At 42.8% G+C, this 19,264-nt stretch overlaps 1 protein-coding gene across 1 annotated transcript in view; it reads left to right on the top strand.

The window, feature by feature from the left end:
• Positions 1-1,209: 1,209 nt before the first annotated feature.
• igdcc3 (immunoglobulin superfamily, DCC subclass, member 3) overlaps positions 1,210-19,264 on the top strand; it is a 66,573-nt gene continuing 48,518 nt past the window's right edge. Inside the window, exons 1-2 of the mRNA XM_037096487.1 lie at positions 1,210-1,658; positions 8,173-8,478. Coding sequence (XP_036952382.1) covers positions 1,592-1,658; positions 8,173-8,478 — 373 coding nt within the window. The 5' untranslated portion in view covers positions 1,210-1,591. The remainder of the gene's footprint in view (positions 1,659-8,172; positions 8,479-19,264) is intronic.

Consider the following 19,264-nt stretch of genomic DNA (forward strand, 5'->3'; position numbering starts at 1 on the left):
GCATTTGCTTGGTCAAATCAGCCGCACCTTTTTTCCCAGTGCACAAATGCACTAACATTCACAGTAATAGTAATGAAACCACTCTGAAGAGCTGCTGGTAGTGAATTTGGGGCAGACTGCAGTCTCACAATCAGACCCATGAAACATGGGGTCCTTTAACAGTAATTATTCCTGGCAATAAACTGAAGGTTTCAAGAAGGTCTCCTTCTGGATTTCAACGTAAAGGACAGAAAGGATTTTGACACAGGATTACTCAGAAAGAACACAGTAAAAGTACTGCATAATATTCATGCAAGTAGCCTAGGAAGTACTAAGTTCAGCTGTATATGTATCTTGGACTACTTTTGGAAACAATGTTTTTTTCTCTCTCTCCATTTTGCCCTGAGACAAGGCTGGGATTGGCTCCAGCAGCAACACCCCGCGACCCCATGGAAAGGGATAAGCGGTTATGGACAATTCATTTAGAAGGATCTCAAGTTGAGATGAGATACACATTTTGTCCACTAGTGGGAGCTCGAGTACAATTTAACCACCGCTGCTTTGTTGTAATTGAGTGTCGGGGTGCTCCTTGTTTATTTATCATATCAGGTTCACATGTGCTGAACCACCAGCTTTAAATAAAGCACACCCACCTCACAGGGTAGTGGTGTTTTTTTATTGTCCTTATGAAAACTGAGCCTGTTTTTTTTTGTTGTTGTTTTTTTTTAAACACACTAACAGCTGGTCCATGTGGTCAGTGTGGACAACATGGTTTATGGTTTGCTGTTATTTCTGTGTCATTTATAAGGCTGCATCATATATTTGGTGCACGTGTTCGGATAAGGACAGGAGACAGACTTGCCGGAGAAACAGCTCACGTTTTGCTGTCATATCTGTCAGTTTACCCGTATTATATCATGTGAAGGTTTATTAGTACATCACAGTTTACTGTTGTGGTCACTGATGTCAATTCTGTGTCCATTATGTTGATTAATATTATTAGTAGCCTATTATTGTTGGTTGTGTTGTGAGCGCCGTGCTGTATGTGAAGAAGAAGAAGAAGAAGAAGAAGAAGAAGAAGTGTCATTAATAGGTGTTTTACTGTTTTATTGACATGCAGGAATCACGCAGTTTGTGCAGGTTTCTCGTGCGCTGGGAGCGAAGCAGTCAGCAGTCGGCTCTTTTGTTCCGAGAGCGGATTCAGCAACCGAGTGTGTGTGTGTGTGTGTGTGTGTGTGTGTGTGTGTGAGAGAGAGAGAGAGAGAGAGAGAGAGAGAGAGAGAGAGAGAGGGAGGCTGTCTTTGGGATACAGCAGAGGAGAGTGAGAGAGAGCGGGATGCTGACAGACTGCTGATAGATGGTTAAAATGGCGAGAGCTTGTTCGACCCCACCGAGCCACCGAACCGTGGCACCGTAGGTCGGAACATGTAGTAGCCTTGACCGGGAGCTGGACACCTTGCATGTGTGTGTGTTTCCTTTTTCTTCCTTCTTTCCTTTTTTTCTTTTCTTTTCTTTTTTTTTTGGTGGCTGAATTTTTGAACCCCTGCGTCTGCACGCCTCACGTTGTTTAGTCCAAGTGCCGGAATATTTCCTCCCAAGTGTATTTTTTTAAATGGCATCCACAAGGCGCCGCCGCCTCGTTCCGTGCTTTTTGGGAATACTCCTCAATGCTTTAATCGGTAAGTGGCATTATGTTATCGCGGTGGTGCTGAGGGGGTTGTGAGGGCTTCGCGGGACCCGCGGGGGGGTTTGTGTGCAGCTAGCCGGAGCACGGTGCACGTTGCACGCCGCGGTACGTGCGCTGCTGACCAGCAGTCACCCTGAACTTGGCCCCCCTTTTTTCCGATGTCCGGTGGCGTTCCGGCAGTAAAATGCCAACGTGAAGGCTAATGGCAGGAGCTGTGTGCACTGCGGTATGTGTACCTGCAGGTCACGCGCGCATCTCCACGTTTAAAGTTCACTTCGTGCATCCTGCAGAACTTTAAATGTCCTCTGTGCTGGTGTTTCAGGACGCACAGTGTAGTCAGATCCTGGACGTCCAGCCAGCACCACAATAATACACGTTAGCCACGTGCAGTGTCGCCAGCGGTGCTTCTGGGATAGTTTTTCCATGTTTATTTTCACAGGGACACAATAAGAGGAATGTAAAGAATGTCCTGCTCAGAGGTTGTCCACTGAGAAAGTCACAATTGTCGAGTGATAGTCGAAGTGAAATGGTTGCACTTGCTGGTCCTGTCTGTTATCAGAGGAGGTTTTCACCTCATGACTGCCTTTAAAGTCATGTGTCCCAGTGAGAGCAGGGCTGCAGAGATACAGCAACTTTCCCGTGTTATTGTGAACCACATGGTGTCAGGATTAACTGTTCAGCACAGAGGGGAGAACCAGGACAAAATGTTGTGATACTTAGGAACCAGCTCCTTGTAGTTTCCAACTCACAAAGGCCTCATTCAGAATACTAATAAGGTAATAATAAAGTCATGGAAACTTTTGTTTGATAAATATCATTCTGTAAGTGACTAAATAAGCTGTCCTGAAAAATGTTGGATGCTTGGAAGGTGGCGACTTTTCTGAATAGTGTGCCTTTAATTCAGATATTAAAGGATCAATATGTAGTTTTTGGAGAAGAAATTGAAACTCAAAATGTGTATATTTACAGTATTAATGAGGGAATAATACAAACTCAGAAATATTCATCTTTTCCGTAACTGAATAAACAAGCTGTTCTCAGAGGAAAATGAAGTCCCCAGAAAAATGTTTGAAGCTTGAAAGGTGGCGACTTTTCCTGATTAAAATGTATTTCCCCAAAACTGAAAAGGGTGCGTTTAAATCAGACACAATGTGGTTTTAAAGAAGAAATTGAAACTCCAAATGTGTATATTTACAGTATTAACGAGTTAAAAACACAAACTCAGAAATGTTCATCGTTACCATAGCTGAATAAACAAGCTGTTCTCAGATGACCATAAGGTCCCCACAGTACTGAAGCTAGAAAGGTGACAGGGTCCACCACATATAAACAAAGTAAAACAGAAATAAACTGTTTTGTCTTTAAAGGTCAGTTTATAGAGTTTGTTCATTTAATTTGTGAGGCATCAAAACAGTTTGATCAGTGAAGCTCTTTCTCTCTTGATTAAAATTTGTTCCCCAAACTTACACAGTGCACCTTTAAAGGAGATACTAAGCTATGTAGTGTGACGGGCTTACAGCCTTTTGAGTTGCAGTTCACGGTGGCCTCTATCTCTTAACGTGGTCATAATGTCCCACTCCTTAACTCTTGAAGCTAACTTTAAAAGGTGACACATTTCAGCAGTAGATGGAGTTTCATATCATACCAGGGCACTTCTGAAGTAGATGATGTCCCTGATGGGTCGGTGCAGCACACCACCCCATGCCTGGGTGAAATGACAGTGGTTATTGCTGTGGGGATAGATTAAAAGACTGTGGTTATTGCCTGCTGGGGAGAATATTTGTACAGATTAAATGTCAAGACTGTCCCTCTCCTCCTTTTCAAATTTTCCTTTTTTGGCCCTTTGTTCACTATGATAGACAGTTTCTCTCTCTATGTGAGGCCCCTTAATTCAAAGGCAGGAGAGAGTATTGAGTATTTGCAAAGCATACCACACAGGGACCCACAAAGGCCCCCACTGGAATCATAAAGGCTTGCGCACAGTGGTTCATAACACGTTCAGTCAGAGGACTGGGAACAAATACTTCAGAAACATGGCTCTGTGATGGATGCAGTTCCGATTTACACATCACATTAAAGAAGGAGCTCTTTCAAGTGCTCTCTCTGCCTCAGAGTTTCGACTCAGTTCAGATAAAGACCCTTTTTATGACATTAAAAGCAGAATTGATGAGAGTGAAGGCAGCAATAAGAGGAGTATCTGCCTCAGATCTCCTGTGGTCTAAAGAGATCAAACTCAGATAAAATGCAACAGATCTTTCGGAGGATCTCAGCTGCAGTTAACAAAGGGTAATTGTTTGCATTTGATGGATTGGCTGAGTTAGCTTGAGTCTTTCAAGTGTCAGAATAAAAGACAGTGTGAGTTTAAACTTGAAGCAAAGAAAAACCCTGAGAAGTTTAACTTAACTTCACAACTATTTAATGAAGTATGATGACATTTATTTGAATCCAATACTGCCAGAATGTATTTGGTGTATTAGTATGAGGGTTTGGACTGTAATACTACAGGTGAATACCTCTGTGAGGGAAGACTACTGCACATCGACAGTGGAGAAGGTGAATTGTGCCGCAGCTGTCCTACATCTCCCATCATGCCAACATGTGGGCTGATTTTCAGCATTCTTGTGTTGCATTTTACTGTTGTAGCCTTTAATATTGTGACTTCTGCATAACCATCACTGAGCTGCTTTCATAACAGATGAGTATTGGAGTATGTGAAACTACATGCTCATGAGTATTAAAGTAGCAAGAGAGGAAGAGTATTGATTAATAATTCATCAAGCAGAAGCCTGGGAGGGAGGTATCAATGCTTGCATGCGTAGTCGTCCCCCTGGAAATAGAACAAATATTGCCTTTTAGCCAGACACTATATTAAAAAATAATAACGAATAAAACACTCCCACTAAAACTTATGAAAAAAGAAATAGAGTTCCTCTGTGGATGCTCTTTTTAATAGTTCATTCTTACTGGTGGCTGGTGTTTCATCCATGCACATTCTACTTGATCAGAATGCAAATATGTGACTTTTGCACTGCATGCTGGAAGACACCTTTAAAGGAATACTTAATAAGTTTGTAAATCTATTCCTACTTAATCCTTTCTGAAGTGGAAACGCTGCTTCCATCCACAGTTCAGTCAGATCATTGGAGTCCGCAGTTCTCATTCCGTATGCAAAACAAACCCAACATATAGCTGCAGCAGCCTGTCGTATAGAGTAAAACAGGTTGTTCATGTGATGTACATAGGAAACAAAAAATTAAAGGTGCAATATGTAAGAATTGGCCAACAGATAATTAATACTCCAAACAAATAGAGGGCAATATGTCACAAGAGTAAAGGCCATCTGCCTCCACCTGTTGCTGCTTTTCTCTACTTAGCTCAGTTAGCCGCGCAGTTAGCTGTCCTGTTGACTGACTGACGGAGAACTGGGGGAGTGTTGGTGTTGTTTGTTGTCTATCAACTCTCGGGGTACAAACTGGTGAGGGGCTAGCTGGTTAGCACGAGGGGGGGCAACCCATCCTTCAGTCAAGTTTTATTGAAATCCTTTCAGCAGTTCTTGTGTAATCCTGCTGACGAAACAACCAGCCAACAAACAAACGGTTGTATGGGTGTATGTTGTAATTACAGGCACAAAACAAAGCTGTGTGGAAATGTGGCACAAGGAGAGACAACAAAGTTATTTAGTGATTTAAGCAATGTTAAGTCTGTAAGTCTGTAAGATTCCATCAACAACGTCATATTATGTAGCATTTATAAAATACAAACACTTAAAACCGATCATTTCCAAAACAGTTATTTCATCAGGCTTTGTGATGCCAAGTAGCTGCGTTCTTAATGCTCAGTTAGCTCCATCAGTGGTGCTCGTGTCTGCTAACTACATCTGTCTGTCGGTAGCTGCTGGGTGATCCTCACTTTACAGTTGCAGCAGTAAACCTTTGTGCCAGCCAGCCACACTTATCTGTCAATAGTAAGCCAGAGCATGAGCCACGCTTAGCCAACACTTGTCTCTGGTCTCACCCAGTAATCCTACATGCTAGTGTCTCTTTCCTCGGTGAAAAGAGCATTAGAGTGTGTGTGTGTGCGTGTGTGTGTGTGTGTGTGTATGTCTGTCTCCTTATCTAACCATGAAAAATCCATGGCTGTGTTGAATTGTGTCTGTGAACATGTGTTTTAGTGGATAGGCATGTTCTTGCCACAGGTTTCTGCAGCTGTGCTCTCCTCTCTGGATGCTCAGCATTTACAGATGACCTGAACCTAAACCACACAAAGTTCAAAATCTGGCTCTTATCTCCCTCGTCTCAATGGATCTGTCATATGTTTCCAGTGTTGCCTCCAAAAATGATTTTCTCTGACCTTTTTCACATGATTGTTTGTAACCCTCCACCCACCCAGAGCTCAGGGTTGCATTAGCCAGTCGGTCCAGCAACATCCTTTATTCATTAGGAAAGGCAAAGCCCGAGAAGCTTAACAGTGTTCTAGCTAACAGAGGAAATGCTTATTAATTGAAGTCATGAGGAAGTAAATACAACATCAATAAACTGTTTAATCAACCCCGAATCAATGACATTGTAACATGGAGCACTGTAGTGTTAGTATCCTGTTTGCTGCAAGGCTTGATAACACCGATGTCATTTGACAGCTTTAAAAGCTAAAAATAAAAGGCCTCCGCTATGTTTAAGTCCAGAGAAAGGTTAAATGTAACACCCAAATGTATGTATAAAATACTTACTTTACATTGAGAATTATCCTTGTTTTGATCAATCATAAAGTGTGACTGAGTGGATGTGTGGCTGCATGCTATTTCCCCCCTAGTTGCCGCTTCCTGTGTGAACACATGTGATCATTGTTGGACCAAAGGAGACTCGGCTCAGTGGGCAGCATCATTTTGGAGAGCAGCAGCCCAGGCAGCGGGATCACCGCCTGCCAGCTAAGGGTTAAATATTTCTCCCACCGCCACCCCCTTGTTTTTCACAAGTGGTAGCACTGATGTCTCTCTGGTCCCATGGCCATTTACTTACCGTGCTTGTTGAGTGAAAAAAAGGGAAGGGGGTTGGCACATTAAAGAAGGGATACCAAGCGAGGGGAGAGGAAGAGGAAATGTTTCTTTGCATTATGCCCCATATGTGATCTTCATGCAGGAGTGTGTCAAAGAATTCCTTGTCTGCACCTAAAGGGAAGTATTTCTTGGCTGGAATTTGAGGGATGAAGCCGGAGGTTCTCTGTTTTGACCCCTGTGCTTATCCTCCCTCTCTGCCCTCCCCTAGCCCCCCTCTCGCCAGATTCCAGGGCCTGGGGCAGAGACTGGTAGTGCTTAGTCCATCAGCAGCTGAAACATGATACCAAGAGAGCCCACTAAGCTCCTCTTTTATAGTACCAAGACAGGTCAGGCTGTTTACATCCTTTATTTATTGTTCTCCCACTCTTCTCTCAGACACTGTAAATGTAAAATAATCTCACCATCACACTGTTGTAAAGTGGAAAGCATCACTAGAAACAAATATAACTGATCTGGAGCTTTTAGTAACGCAGTAGTTTATGTTTAGAGCTGAAAAAAAAAGACAAGGTCACAGCTATGATAAAGTTGCTGTCACTTAACTTGGAGAGGTTGCGTATGTGTATTTGTCTGGGACAAGAGTACAAATGACGCGAGGGAATTCAATCCACAGTCTATGAATTCCCTCGTGAAAGTAGCCAGGAGGGGGCTTGGTCAGGGCTTTTTATGTGTGAGCCGCTAGGCCTGTTGAGCTGCTATCAGTAACTGACCATGAGGAGCAGTCTTCATGTTCATTTGAATGGAAGTGTGGCTATTGAAATGACTATTAAGGCCGCAACTGTTGCAGTTCCTTCTGACCCTGGAGAGTAGTATTAAAGCAGTAAATGGATGAGTGAATACAACTTCAGTATGTTCAGAGTACATACCAGGATTGAATGAAATGATTAATGTGTGTTATGAAATAATCAGTATGGTGTAAAAGATAAACAGTGTATGTCTCATCAGCAGCAGAGTGCTACAACCGGAGTCTTAATGAGAACAAATAGCGACCACATAAACCCTGTTTAAGCTTCTTTGCATTTGCCTCCAGTCGATTTTAGAATTCACTCATCACTTTTAAAGTGCTCTGTGGTCTGGTGTACGTTTGTGAGCTTTCGTGCTCATATGCACCGCAACTCGACAATCCTGTGCACAGAGCTGGACACTGACATACTATAGGCTATCTATCTTTCCCACAAGCAAACACAACCTGCAGGCAAACATATTTATAAAGTTTTAGTTTGTAAAACTGATACATCAGTTTGTTTGGGCTGATATTATACTGTTCAACATTCATTTCCAATCATTAAGTGTAGGTGTACATATGAACTTATTTATTGTTGAATCGAAAACTGACACGTTTACAAGCAAAACGTGAAAAATGTGAACAAGCTAACAACATGGACCTTGAGATCTTGTTGTGACTATTGTTTACAAGGTTAATAATCGATTTTCATGCGCACCTGTGTCTCTTCAGGTGTGATGTGTGAAGCGGAGCTCTCCTTCACACTGGAGCCCAGTGACATCATCGCTGTACAGGAGCAGCCTCTCATGCTCCACTGCCAGGTGAACGGCCTCCCCCCAATTACAATACAGTGGAGGCACAACGGCCTGCTGTTAACTCAGGACCAGCATCACACCACCTTCATCAATGGCTCGCTCCTGATCAGTCACTTCCAGAAGACCAAATCTGACAGCTCATCTGATGAGGGCGACTACGAGTGCGTGGCCCAGAATTCTTTCGGGCTGGTGGTGAGCCGCAAGGCCCGAATTCAGGCAGCCAGTAAGTCTCCTCTTTTGTCTCTATTGATGCATTTCACATTTTGTTGTATGTAAACATGCATTCAGTTTTAATCAGTTATGGGATTAGTTTGACATTGTGGTAAGAATCTTATCAGCTGTGCTGTCAAGAGTTACAATTGGGAAGTTCAGTTCCTCTGTCAGTTCAACACGTACCTGCTTAGCTTAGCATAAATCCTGGAATCAGAGGGAAACTGCTAGCTTGTCTCTGTCTAAAGGTAACTGGTTGCCAAATGGCATCAGAAAGTCCAAAAGTCCTGCATACAACCCCCTGTAAAATCACACAAGCCTCTCATCTGGCTATTTTTTGAATACATTTCTTTGTTTTAATTTCATACAGCTTGTTGAACCTGTTTGCATCAGTCAACAGATCAGTAATGCAGCCAACATGGTTACTTAAGTTTGATTAATTTGTTATCTGTGTTCCCTACAAATGTAAACATTGTAATTGAAAAAGTGCCTCAAGCAATCAGATTTCAGTCCAGTCCCAGTCATTGGGGTATTGCTTGGTTGTAAATGTGTTTAATATCCCTGGCTGTGGGGTAATTTGAATATTTTAATATCATTCTCTCAGTGTAATGAACTTTCTGATGCTCATCTACAGCGCTGCTTAGAAATTCAAGCCTTTGAGTTTAGCATTAACAAGCGCTCCCGCTGAGAGTCTCCGAGCTGCTTTGTAAGAGTGCAGTAAGCTTGAAGCGGCCCAGCAGCCCTCTCACTGGTCGAGGCATCAAGACAGATTCTCTCTGGCTTGACCACCGGATCTCTTGTTTGAAGTCATTCTGTTTCAACGTCGAGTTCTTGGCGGTGTTGCCATGGTTCATTTATAACATTTCTTATATCACAGTTAGGCAGTCTGACGCTCTGTACGCACTTCTTCTCTTTTCTCTCGCACACATACAGTGAATGTCTCAACTCACTTTAAATCAAAGGCCTCGAGGATGTGCGCATTCCTCTGTGGACATGCTGAGATGTTGCAGCGGCAGCTTTAGTGATACTGTACACCCTGTGCTGAGTTAAGACTTTTTGAATGCTCTGTTATATATGCTCTGTAACACAGGGATGGACAAAGGCTTGCAAAGGCCTGTTGATTCCCGGGCTGTGTGTAGACAGTATACTGCTGTGCTGTTGTGGCCAATACAGCTTTTCCACTCAGTGGGATGTAGGGAGGTTAGCATGGATGTCTCACTGGCCGAAGGGAAAAGTCACATCAGCTCAGTGGCTTGCGCCGTCAAACACATGCAACCTTTTAAGGCGTCCGCAAAGGTTCTTTCTTCTTTAAAGGTCAGATCATAGCCACTGTGTTCGCACATTTATTACTCAGCTGCAGGGGAAAGTCATCAGATTTTCCTTCATATTTATAGTATTAATATCTGGTAGCATTCACATGTTATTCAAATAAAGTTTTGGCTTTGTGTTTTTCTGAATCAGAGTGAGAATCAGCAGTTTTTGTTGATGTTGTGAAAGAGTGGAGTGATGCAGCAATTCAATTCAATTCCTCTCGCACACAGCCACCCATAAACCATACAACACTGTCCCTCACTAATCTGGTTCACTATAAATTCATTAAAATCTGACTTAATGGTTGCAAATGATAAAATAATGACTCATCGTATTACTGTCCATCGTGCCTCACAAATTTTTCTTTGATTTGATCCTTAATCTATTTTTAATTCAAGGCTTCAATACTGTATGGGAGCATAGAAAGTGAATAATTATGCAATCGCAGAGCAACCTTGTGTTTCTGAGAAACTGAATGTGGAATGTGAATACAGATTTCATCTCAGTGAATGAACCTGACCAGCAGCACACATCAAGTTCAAAACCATTCATGGTGGAAATATTCTGTTTTGTCTGGGCTCTGCGCTCCTGCAGACCTTTTTCTGTCTCTTCCTTGTGACTTTCATTGATTCAAAGGATTGAAGGATTGGATTACCAAGAGTCACACTCTGACCCCTGACCTCTGACCTTTTGAGTTTTTTTGAGGAGGATTTTGACGAGTCGTTGAATGAGTAAAGGCTCAGCTATAATGATGCTCTGCACCTTCTTAATGGAGTCTCACTTCTATCAAGGCAGCAAGAAGCCATCACTGTGAAAATAATTTTCCAGGGACCCTTCAGAGGGAGTCACAAGACAGGAACCCCTGACTGTAAATTGTCCCCATGTTACCCTTCATTGCCCACTGATATCCTCTGTATTTTGTAAGGTTTGCCATAAAACAGCAATGCTGGCATTTCACAGTAGATTTTAATGTGTTTTGAGTTGCACTGTTCTGTTGTGCTTGAATTCTTCGAGAAGTAAAATTAATTCATTAATTAACATCCATTAGTTGTGGTGGTTTATTTCCATCACTCATAAAGGCTTTCCTTTCTTGGGAAATCGGTGGGAACAGGTGATTCCTTACTGTACTTAGATTAGAAAAATCGTCCTTCAGTGCTCAGTTTCTTACACTCATCAACCTCCAGGCTCCTGTTGGCTCAGAACAGAAGTGCTCCCCTGTTGATCAAGCCTCAATTTATCAAACTGTTATGTTTTGGGTCTTTAATATAAAGTCTTGAAGGAGCTTAATCTTGTAAAGTAGTATACAGGCGCTGGGACAATCACTGGTCCATTTGTTCTCCCTTGTTTGGGACGCATGGCATCAATAATTAAGGAAGTGTTTGCTCATGTTGTTTATGAAGAGAAATGGCCCAAAACAAAATCGGTGACTTGTATTTGTTTCTGTTTCTGTTCCAAGTGTTTGCTCTCTTTGTGTTTTTGAGGTAATTTGCTGTGTTACAGTCCCTCTCACAACAAGAGCTCTGACTTGCACCACTGTGATGCAATGGGTGGTGTGATTACTGAAGCCTCTTTATAGCCCTCTCAGTGTATAAAGCCTCCATCTCAGCCTCAACACTACCTCCCTCGATAAATTTCACTTTTTCATTTGCTTGACAACCATTTGTGTGAGCTCACTGTCGGGGTCTGGTGTAGGACGGACTCCCCGTTGCCCCTCTAAATCGCCGGTTGGTCCAGAAAAATCGTTTTTTCCTCCTAAATGTTATCTCTTTGAGTGTCCGTTTCTCCCTCTCCGTCTCACTCTCTCTCTCTCCTCGGTTTCTGCAGGACCTCCTCATTAGCTTACGTTCAGGAAGCTTTTCATCATTTGGATGAATGACAAGGCTGGTACAGTGGGCCCGGCCAGGGCTTCCGCCCCTCCCCCACAGCACACCCGCATCACCAGGCAACACACCACAAAAGCCCCCCTGAAACAAAATAGCTTTTAGGATCAATTGAAATGACTTGCTTTTGTCTGTTTGTCTGGAATTAATTGGAAAGAGTTGAAGCTTTGTTAGGAAATAATTTATTTTTTTTGCCTGTCCCATTCATTTGGGAAGACTACAATTGACCTCAGGGACAGTTTGAAAAGATTGGCAAACACAATATGAAGTGTGCTGAGAAAAGGCAAAGTCAGTGCGAAACCTGAGGAGGGTGAAAACACAAATCATGAAAAATGCAATAAGTGAAAGTATAATAACTGTGTATTATACATGTTATTTATTTTAGACACTACTTCAGTATTGATACAGAGCCCTTGGCTGCTGGATGATCATTTCCACCTTGTTTAATTCTGAGATTGTCATGGTGAATTGTGCTGCCATTATAATGGTAGGCTTCTGAATGAGACTTTAATGAAAAAGAGGAACCCAGGGGGCTGTAAAGGATGAAATGGGAGAAGACAGAGGATGCCTGTAAAAGTGTCTCCGTTTATACCCATGCCTCTCGTTTGTGTGAATTTAACTCCTTTCGGGGGTGTAAATGTAAATAAGTGTAATGTCTCACAGAAATGCACATCTCTGTAGCTGTGGCAGAAGATGAGAAGTTGCCGCATTTTAAAGCTGCGCGGATGGCTTGCTGCTAGCAGCCACTCAGACAGTTAGTGAGAGTGATTTATGGGCAGCTCATGTTAGCTTACGCGAGAGTGTGCGTACGTGTGCGTGCGCGTGTGTTTGGAGAGTCGATGGTGGCTCTCCATCACCCTCAGACCTTCCTGTCCCCACCCCTTTCATGGCCTCCTGCCTGGGTGAATGCTGAAGCTCCATCCCTACATCTCCTTGTAGCTCCCTTTGTCTGCCAGCCAAACCCCGCCCTTGAGCTGTCCCCCTCCTACTCCTCTCCACTCACTCCACACGAAGCAAGTCATCTCACTGTCATACAGATTAGCCAACTAAAGCTCGTTTTGACACAAAGCCACTTGGCGTTTGCTTTTAATGCTCGCAAAAAAACCCAAACAAGATTGTTTCATGCGAAAAATGTTTTAAATCGTTGCATTAGAAAGTTGGGAAAATGTATATGGTATTGCCATTTCATGCCCCAAAGCAAATATAGAATCACCGATTGATATGGTACACTTCATTCATATTGTCTTGTGCATGCTCACGTGGTCTCTGGGTGCCCTGTTCCTTCCTTTGGGCAGGTATGTGGCTGATGTTAAATCACAGTGTTCGCTCCCGCTGTGTGGTCAGCACCCCTCCATCTGTCCACCAAGTGCGTCAGAAGGATTGAGGCAGAGGGCGTTTTTTTTTTTTTTTTTTTCCCCCTTCTGTAGTCATGAGGAGGGCTGAAGGGAGGAGAGCTCTGACCTCTGTTGTGTAATTACAGCAGAAACTGGTTTATTACTGTTCACCTGCACACTCAATACTCAGATGTCATTATGCTTGCTCTGTTTGAGCTGATTTAGAAGTGGCAACAACGAATAAGAGATTTGATTACTACTCGAAGCGTATCCTTTCCTACACTCTGTGCAGAAGCAAGGGTCAACAACTGCAAATCTAATTGTCTTGGATATAAATATGCTGTTTCTCCTCTATTGTTATTTTCTTTTTTTGTCAAGGAGCTGAATAAAAAGCACTTAATGTCCCTCATGCCAGCCCTGGATATCTGCATTGACAAATGCTTAAGCTTGTCCAGCTCTCCTGTGGGGAAGGGGAGATTATTTCTGAAGATGGCAAGTCATTGACCTTGAAGCAGTGGAAAATCAGCAAGGGATCCCACACAGCTCATAGTGTGCCTTATTGTCTCAATTTGCTGTATGTCTTCACACAATGGGGAACGGAGAGGTGCAATGCAAAATTTGGTTTTGGTTAGATTTCCAAACCAAGTGAGAGTTTTCTACTTGCTAATTTATACAGAATTACATTAATTTAATCTCGTATATTCCCAAATGTAAGGAATGTACAGCTCACACAACTAAATCTAGAGCGCAAATGTCACCAGTGTGCTTAAATGTTGAGCTGTGCTGACAGGAATTCAGCCATGCACAGAGAACAGATACGCCGGGAGAGCTATAACAAGTTGATGTTCGTGGGGAGCTGCTTCATGATACTGTGCGGTGCAGAACAGGCACCCTTGTGCTCTAAAGATATCTGCCTGTGCAAACAACAACACTTGGCGAATCGAGCCACTAAACAGAAGAAGGGATACTGAAGAGCTGGACGATGGAAATATTGAACTGCTCAAATAAGCTTTTCGCTTATTCCCCCAGGCGCACCGACATTATGTTTTACATTACTTTAATCCTATGTATGTCTTTCACTGCGGGATATGATAAATGGAATCATGGTATATGTTTGGTTATAGATCGCCTTAAAGATTTGTGCTTAATTGTTTTTTACACAAGCGGAAGACAATACACACTTGTACTTTATATGAACGAAAGGCAGGCATACATACATACATACACAGAAAACTCAGGTCAGACCGTACAAGACAAGTTGATTCGCTATTTTTCAGTTTAAGATGAATGTGACCTATAGAATGGTAAAAAGAGAACCTGAAAATAGAGGGAAGGTAGAGATTGGAACATAGCAATAAACTGAATCAATAACAGTTGTACAATACAAAGCATAAGACTGAGATAATCGGATGTTGTGACCATAACCAGAAAAAAGAAAGAGAAAAATCTTGGTTGGAGGCTGAGTGGTACTGTTTCAAAATTATAGACACACATCCTCAGTTGTACTCCTTCATTTCCTTCCATTTACATTTGTTGTTTGGAAAGACAAGCTGGCAAGTAGCCAGGTATATTTATAACCATCTTGGTAAGATCAATGCCCTCTTACTACTTCTGACGTCCTGCTTCCCTCTTTAAAACACAACAAAAAGATTAACTAGTAGTACCCGATTGCCTTTCCTGCAATAGAAACAATTTTTCAAATGTTTGAAGATAGAAAATGAAACATAATTGCATCTAATTCTGCTCATCACTGAAAATGTGATAAAAAACAATGAATGTGAGAAAGTAATCAACAGCCAAATGATTAAAAACAGCCTGGCCTAGAATCACATTTTAATTTGTGTAATTATTTCTCAGATTTGCAAACATTTTCCTTATATTGGTGTTTTTTAAACATATATTTATCAGACATATTTAGCTCAAAGGCACGAGTATACGTTGACCCAGTCTTTGCAGGATGCCCTCTGCTGCTACTGTGCAAAACATCTAGCAGCTGCTCTCATCAGCTGTGTTCACTGTAGCTGATCGTCTAGATAATGCCCATTCAGACAATGTCTTTTTATTTCTGTGCCCGACAGAGCAGTGTTAAATAGCTTGTCAGTGGGTTGATTGTGACAGTTCTTATATCAAAACTGAGTAGCATGTGATTTTTTTGTCTATATTACGTAGAAATGCAGCTGCCTTACTGAGCTGGATTTCGTCTCCTTCTGTGTTTGATGTTTGTACTCCCTGTATGTAGTTTTTTTTTTTATTCCTATTTAAACTGTAACAGGTGTGCTGTTAGGTGAGGTCTCCCTCGAGACAGGGATTTTAATCTCAAGAGACCCCCTGGTTAAATAAAGCATAAATTAAGAAGAAATGTGCTGGTCTGATAAGTTTTAAGTGAGATGGATTAAAACAAAGATGCTCTACCTGCACAAGGTCTATGTTGAAATTCAAGTTCAGTGACTGGTGGGTGTTTGTGTGGCGTGTGTGTGTGTTTGTCTGTGTGTTGGTCTCCGGATGTCTGCGGACCACCCTTACTATTCTCAAACAAACAAATGAAAAGGGGGCCTAAAATTCCTTCTGCCCACTTTTAAGGCTCATGGGAGGAATTCCTCAGTAATAGAGGTGAAAGGTGAAAGGAGGGAGAGCAGAGGCCGGGCCAAAGGTTGGACGGGGCGGACCAGTCTGCAAATGCAGCAGTATGTGTGTGTTTTCGTCATCTTAAGGTCCCCTGGCCCCTCGGAAGAGTGTGTTTGAATTTTCAGTCTCTTAGAGTGAACACAAAACTGGCACTTTGTTTGGTCCTCACTTCTTTAAGGCACTGGTTTAATCCTATGTAGTGTGAGGTTGTGCGTTAGGTCACTGAATTGACGATGGAGGCACAGCGACATGCGGGTGCATGTTGGTGTTCCTATGATTCCGGGCTTCAACGGGTGCTTGGCGAGCTCTCACCACTGCCCCGTCACCGCGCTTCACTACACTTAACAGAGCCTTTATGGCCAGATTGTGCAGTTAAAAGCTTTTACGGGGTCTGCACCATCCACCAATAAAAACACCAAAACTCCTTCTTCCTGTCTTCTCCTTTGGCAGACATTTTGTTTCGCATGTGCTCAAACGGACACAAGTTAGTTTTATTTGTCGTCGAGGTAATAGCAAACCTAATAGTGTTATCTTGTAATGTTAGGGTTAGGGTTAGGCCCCGACACACAAATATAAACACAAACACCCTCTCAGTGCTGTTTCCCATTCGGTTTAAGTGGGGATTGGGAAATCTTTCTGCGATGGCCAACAAGCAGAAGAGTCGGAGACAAAAGCCAGCCAGTGATGGGCAGGCAGCAGCTCTCCTCTGGGCCTCAGCTACCTCTCCCTCCTCTAGCCCATGTATGTGTGTTTGTGTGTGTTGGGGCACCTCTCGGAGCTGAGCAGCACCTATTGTTAGTCGTGAAATGCAGGGCCGTGGAGTGGCTGTGAACAGGCAGAGGCTGTAGAGATGTGCAGCCTCTGGTGGCTCTGCTTTGTGATAGTGGCCTGAGCGTTTGTTCCCCTGACCGACTCAGCTAGCCGCGGCTGAGGCCCCCTTTTGTCACCGCTGACTCTGGGTGGGTGTGTTTCCCCTTGCGCCCTCCCTCCCCCTTTTCCTCACTCTGTTTCAGCATTGACTCAGAAATAGAGGGGTCAGAGGTCATGAGGGGCTGGACGATGGAGAGGGGGGCTTATCTGGGAAACGGTGACCTTTTTGTATGTGCTAGGGCAGAATACCCCTCCCCTTCTTTTTATTCTCCCTCCATTGCATTTCCCCTCCTCCATCACTCAGCCTCCTGCTCATTCCCCAGTGGGGACCCATCCCCCGGCCTGATGGCCCCAGGGCAGTGACAGTGACCTTGGCTTTGGCAATGAAATAAGGTGGCCCAAACCTGCCACGGCATCACAGCTCTAACCCTGCCCTTTCCCAAACAAGCAACGCAGCAGCCTGGAACAACAAGAGCAAAATAAGCACATTTTCACTCACTCAGAAAGGACATTTATTTATCTCTGTCATCTGTTTTCTTCTTTTCCCTGGAGGTTTAACAGTTAGTCTCTGTGAATAACAATGTAGTTTTTAACCTCATTTAAATCCTGCTGTTGTTTTCTTTACTGATCCATGTAATACACAACTAGACAATTGCTGTTGGAATGGTTTGAGAATACTTGCGGTTGCCAACATTGCTCAGATGTCAAAGAAAACTGGCAATTTTAAGAAATGTCAGCGACCAGCCAGCTACCTGCTGATATGCAAAATGTAAATAACACAGATTTCCCATCGGAAGGTTTATTTTTTGTTTTGGTGGAGGCTAATTGGCATTTGTGTGCTGGGAACCATAAGAGAGGGCAAGAATGAAACTGTTAGATTGCAGGAAGAAAAGATGCTTCAGTGTTCATCTTAAAATCATATTGTGAAATTAAACATCTACTGTAAAATCATAAACTCTTAAGGATCTGCATCTGAAAGTAAGAATCAGTCTTTACCATGTTTTCTTCATGGTCTTCACAGGGCAAAGCACCTGAAGTGTTTGAGGTTAAAAGGCTGTCAGGCTCTACTGTGTGTGGAGTCGGACACCAGGGATGAAATGAATTCCACAGGAACCAATTAGAAGAGGTAGCTGCTGGCGTAGGATGAAAGATTTCTGGGATGGCCCATTTCCTCCTGACAACCTGTTTTCAGTCTCTCTAATATTGTAAGCACATATCACTTTTAGGGATTTGATGATTCACAAAATGTTTAAGAACCTTATTGCACATAATTATAATGTTCAGTGTTGATCATTGAGACTTAAAGGAGACCTGTTGTGCTTTTTCATTTTTTCCTGTCATTCAGTGTGTTAGAAAGGTTTACCTCAGTGTAACTGACATTTTTTCACTATTTTCATTTTATTGACCAAACAGGTAATTGATTAATGCTCAGAACCCAAAGCAACTTCTGGGCATCTTGTTGCTCCTGTCACATTTTTACTCACTGTGGACATATCTTTTTCACTGCAAGAACATCATGACTAGTTGGGAGAGCTCCAAAATGTGTCTTGGCAATATGATAAAGTTTTAATGGCATACATGCAAAAAAAAATTGAAAGGAACTACGACTAGTACTAACAAATACAATAAACTTGCAAGCACCCATAAGTGTGGCCATTAACGGCAGAAAATGGGTGCTTGTGTGCTACATATATTGAAATATTCAAACTTTTCAGAGAAAGTCTCTATATTTGTCAATAACAAATATAATTGCAGCCCGAAATATCAAGTGTATTGATTCAAACAGCTTGTAATGTGCTATACAATATTCCCCTAATCACCTTTGTTTTCCTTGACTGTGCAGATAATGTAAACATAACGTAAAGGTGTTAGCGATTTTGCAGCTTTAATTTGAGTGATCAGAGGTAAGCTGCCACCAGTAAAGCAGGCAGGAGCAGATGAAAGAGGAGGGGGGGGAGCAAGTGAAATAGATGGCGCATGTGTCGGTGGTCTCAAATGATTTCTGGGCCCCTCTGGCTCTGGAGACTGGACCTTGAACCAGGAAGGAACATTCCATTCCAATGCTGTGCCGTGACCTCCTGACCCCGGCAGCTTTTCGACAGGCAGCAGCAGGATGCAAAGCAACAGCGGCGGGCTCGCTTAGCTTGAAGAAGCACGCCTCTGCCGTTAGAACATGCCGGAAAACCGCTCCCTTGACCCCACTCTCGTAATTCCTCACTGTAACATGCGCATTACCTACGCTTAACATCAAATAAACGCACCGACACGGACATGTGCACGCTGTGGCATGGGCTCACGGTCAGTGCCTGCACACGCCGGGAACTTGTATGAGTGAAAAACAGGAATTAATTTGCAGTGTGCTCTCCTTCTACACATCAACATATGTTTGTATTTCTTTTGCTTAAAGCATTGTAGCATTTAATTGAATTCCCACCTAAAGTGATGTAGCAGCAGTTTTAGGATCCATCTTAAGAGGTGATTCAACTGGCCGTCCTTCGGTAGCTGCTCAGGGGATGAGAAGTGTTTACTTCATAACCGTATAAAGAATTGGTGTCAACCATCCCACTGCAGTCTTTAATCATATTTATGAATGTATCTCGCTTTTTTTCTTCTTTTTACAGAAGTGGTTTCATGTCATGCGTTAGTAAGTTGTAAGGCGGACCATTTCATTGCCACAGCGTGAAAAGATGAAACATGATGCGAGTAGTGTAATAGCCCTCTCCATTTGCCAGCATAGGCATTATTTGTGAGTGGGAAGACAGTTTTAGAGGGTTAGCTG

The sequence above is a fragment of the Acanthopagrus latus genome, chromosome 4, assembly GCF_904848185.1.
Source record: "Acanthopagrus latus isolate v.2019 chromosome 4, fAcaLat1.1, whole genome shotgun sequence".
In the NCBI taxonomy this organism is placed as follows: Eukaryota; Metazoa; Chordata; class Actinopteri; order Spariformes; family Sparidae; genus Acanthopagrus; species Acanthopagrus latus.